This window comes from Octopus bimaculoides, chromosome 1 (genome assembly GCF_001194135.2).
Source record: "Octopus bimaculoides isolate UCB-OBI-ISO-001 chromosome 1, ASM119413v2, whole genome shotgun sequence".
Lineage (NCBI taxonomy): Eukaryota > Metazoa > Mollusca > Cephalopoda > Octopoda > Octopodidae > Octopus > Octopus bimaculoides.
The window spans coordinates 182,390,798-182,395,369 of record NC_068981.1 but is presented as its reverse complement, the minus strand read 5'-3'; the positions used below and the strand labels follow the sequence as shown (position 1 = coordinate 182,395,369).

Genomic DNA, 4,572 nt, shown 5'->3' with positions numbered 1-4,572 from the left:
TATATATATATATATATATATATATATATATATATATATATATACACCAACATACTTAGAAATATACATGAATATAATCATAAATATATTTGTATATGGGTGGATATGTATGTTTGAGACTGTATGTGTGTATGTATACGTGTGCATGTACATAAAACAATGAATATAGTCTAGGCCTTGGCAATAAGATAGCGGAAAGATTACACTGTTTTTTTTCTATCGTGGCTATAAAACCAAGCTTATATCGTTGACCAGTTGTTATATTACTTCATACATTGGAATAGTGTCGACTGTCTAACGAATCTAATTGTTATTTAACAGTTATCAGCCGTATTCTTGTGCAATAATACAACAACCATGTGGATATACTCGGTATTACAATGCTGCAAACATTAAGAAGAGCAAGCCGCTCGCATTCCGTAAGTTTCTGAAGAAAACATATCTGCACATAAATGCACAGACACATACTTACACACACACACACACACACATACACATACATACATACATACATACATATATACATGCATATCCACCTCGAGCAAAGTATAGCTGCACTTGGGATCTTGGGAAGAAAAGACAAATCCTTAATTTATACGCTTACAAATGGTCCCGATATTTGGAACCATAAAAATCTGCAATACCTTCTCACAATTTAAAGGATGATGGTTAAAACGAAATGCTTTCCCTCACAATCTTGTTACCAAGTAGGTGGCCGGTCAAAATTTACTCTAATTTAAAAAGAGAAAGAGAACATGCACACACACACACACACACACACACACACACACACACACACACACACACACACACACACACACACACACACACACACACACACACACACACACACACACAAAGCTGACCTCTATGATGGTACATACCTTTGTCCCTCTGTCCCAAACAACAAAATACAGCCTGTTATGTTTACAATCTGTCTGTGTTAACTATATTGCAATGATGGAAACCTTGTATCTTTGTCGGAAACCGGCTTTCTCCGCAGTGGAAGATTTATAATAATTTAAAAAATAGACGAGACATACATACATACATACATACATACATACATAAAAGCATACATACAATAATTGGAGCACTAGATTTTGTTAGTAAATGCTTAAAGGAGAATCTGGATAAACTAGGATTTTCAGAAAGAGAAATCGACCGGCTAATTCGTATAAGTGCAATCTGTGAGTGGAACAGTAAAAATATGCAAGACTTTTCTCAAATTCAAAATGTGAATTTGTCTGTATCATTTTTGGAAACCGGCTTCGTCCTCAGTGAAAAATTTATAGTAATTAAAAAATAGAAGAGACATACATACATACATACATACATACATACATACATACAGACATACAAGCATAGTCATAGAGGAGGCCAGCAGCCTTGCAGATGTGAATATTTCTCATAAATTCAGTGAGAAAGAGAATGTTTATGGATAATTAGAAACCTTTAGTTTTTCTATCCCACTTCTAAATTCACATTTCACCTTTTGATACAAACCTGCCTGAACCCATCCCTCGTTCTGTCATATAAATTTACTGTTTTAAAGTGGTTCAAATTAAAACCTCCATCAAAATGTTTTGTTAATTTGCGTTCCACACTGGCTGAATCGTTAACAACCCTCATTAAAATGTTTACTAGTATATCGTCCGTTTTTACGTTGAGTTCAAATTCTGACAATGTCGACTTTGCCCTTCATCTTTTCGAGATCGATAAAACAAGTACCAGTTCAACGCTGGGGTCGATGTAATCGTCTAAGCTCCTCCTTCGAAATTGCTGACTTAGTGACGTAATTTGAAACTAATTTGTATTCCAGACACCGGCTTAACAAATGACGAAGTCTTTATTTTTAACAAACACTTCATTATTTTCAAAATTAATTAAAACAAATCTTTTACCTTTTACTTGTTTCAGTCATCAGACTGCAGCCATGCTGGAGCACCGTCTTGAAGAATTTTAACCGGATTTATCGACCCCAATATTTATTATTTTTTTGTAAAGCCTTGTACTTAGTTTATCGGTCACTTTTTGCCGGACCGCTAAATTACAGGGGCGTAAACACATCAACACCAGTTGTCAAGCATTTGTTGGGGACAAACACATACACACACACACACACACACAATATTTTAGCTTCCCTGTATGTACACGCAGTAAAATATACATGGATAGAGCATCCCTAAACATAACGCACATTTTCTATAAAATCTTTCTTTCCCTAAATGGAACAAATCAGACACAGTCACACAAATCACCAACTAACCAATGTATAGCTGAACTTGGGATCTTGGGGAGAGAAGACAAATCCTTAATTCATACGCTACAAATGGTCCCGATATCTGAGACCATAAAAATCTGCAATACCTTCTCACAATTTAAAGGATGATGGTTATAACGAAATGCTTTCCCTCACTGTCTTGTTACCAAGTAGGTGGCCGGTCAAAATTAAAATCTAGATTAGATTGAATTGGTTTGGATTGCTCATGTTCAGTCCGCTGCACAACGAAGGTCTTGCAGTGTTCTTAGCATGTTCTCTTCAGGAGCCGATGTAGAGGTCGTGAATTTGAGTTTGAGGTTATACTGGTTTGCTGACCCTACTCTACTACACTGGCTCAACATGGCTGACAGATAGGTGCAGTTATTATACTCGTAGCCAGGAATAGTTAAATCGATTGTTGTATAATATCGTATGGTATAAGTAAATTTTGGTTTTCTTTATGTTCACACGAAAAGCTATCAGCTTATTTAATGGCATGCATGTTTTTTTTTTGTATTTTTCCTTAAACATTTAGAACGTAAAATAAACGATGCCTACCAACCTACATGACTGGGTCTACCAAAACTGTGTGATCAGTTTGGAGAATTATTTAAACCGTCACAGCTCAACAGTTGATATAACAGATGAAGAAGGAAAATCCCCTCTCCACATAGCAACCAGTTATTCGCGAGTAACTAGCGCTACGCTTCTCCTTAAAGCCGGAGCCAACCCGAACGCCAGAAGGACCAACGGACTGACACCTCTTCATGAGGCTGTGGAAAGAGGCTGTGCACAGATTGTAGAGCTGTTTATTAATTGTGGTCTGTATACATAATAAGCGTATTATGATATTCTCTGTGTGTGTGTGCGCGCGCGGACATTTACACGAGAACGGGGAAAGAGAAGAGGAAAAACAGGTGGATTTATATGAAGACTGCCCCCCCCCCTCTCCCAAAATTTCGGACTTTGTGCCTAGAATAGAAAAGATTATTATTATTATTATTATTATTATTATTATTATTATTATTATTTATAGGATTGAGGTAACTCCTCCAGAAGATATAGAAGCAAAGAAAAAGAAGAGTGCCATTGTTTATTTTTTTAACCCGTGGAAGTCACACGAGATGTCGAAGTATCGTTTACTTGATGACAATGGCACTCTTCTTTTTATTGCTATTATTATTATTATTGTTGTTGTTGTTGTTATTATTCACCAGGCGAAATGATTGAGGGTATTTTGTCTGTCTTCGTGTTCTAAATTCAAATTCCGGCGAGGTCGACTTTGCTTTTCATTCTTTCGGGATCGATAAATTAAATACCAGTTGAATACTGAGGTTGATGTAATCGACTAGCACCCCTCCCCAAAATTTCAGGCCTTGTGCCTATAGTTCAAAAAATTATTTATTTATTTATCTATTTGTTTGTTTGTTTATTTTAAGAAAACTGTAATCCGAACATCAAAGATGGTAATGGAGACACACCATTAATCCGAGCTGCGTACTATGACTATTCTGATATAGTTAAAATGTTAATTGATGCCGGTAAGTCCATATATATATATATATATATATATATATATATATATATATATACACTCTGTGTGTTTAACTTAAAATAATAATAATAATAATGAAATTATTGTATACAGTGCTCAGGTGCACTACAACTTGTCAAAAGTGCGTATAAAGCATACTCTACTCTTTTACTCTTTTACTTGTTTCAGTCATTTGACTGCGGCCATGCTTGAGCACCGCCTTTAGTCGAGCAAATCGACCCCAGGACTTATTCTTTGGAAGCCTAGTACTTATTATATCAGTTCTTTTGCCGAACCGCTAGCTTACGGGGACGTAAACACACCACCGTCGGTTCTCAAGCGACGTTGGGGGGACAAACACACACACACATATATATATATATGTAAGGGAGGACCGACATCGGGGGCACCAATTGTAAGGAACGACCGACGTCGGGGTCACCAATTGTAAGGGACGACCGTGCGAACTCAAAAAGGAGCAATGGTGACGAATGGAAAAACAGAGGACTCCTTTTATTTAAACGTGTCACATGGTCGAACATACAAATATATATATCAAAGATGATATACATGATATGTTATGCGACGATAACATATGTGACCAGTAATGAAAGACCACAACCGTATAAGATGAATAACAGAGATATTTATTATGGCGTTAAAGATGTATGTCTGTGTGTGAGTGTGAATGCGACATATAATAACATAATCAAAGACAGGCCGTCATACAAAGAAAAGTGTGTATGTGAGTGATACATGTGTGAGTTATTACAGC

The 4,572-nt window shown here is 36.4% G+C and overlaps 1 protein-coding gene across 1 annotated transcript in view; it reads left to right on the top strand.

Moving 5' to 3' along the window:
• Positions 1-2,813: 2,813 nt before the first annotated feature.
• Positions 2,814-4,572, top strand: part of LOC106872708 (poly [ADP-ribose] polymerase tankyrase-2) — a 6,641-nt gene continuing 4,882 nt past the window's right edge. The window contains exons 1-2 of the mRNA XM_052972522.1: positions 2,814-3,084; positions 3,703-3,804. Coding sequence (XP_052828482.1) covers positions 2,814-3,084; positions 3,703-3,804 — 373 coding nt within the window. The remainder of the gene's footprint in view (positions 3,085-3,702; positions 3,805-4,572) is intronic.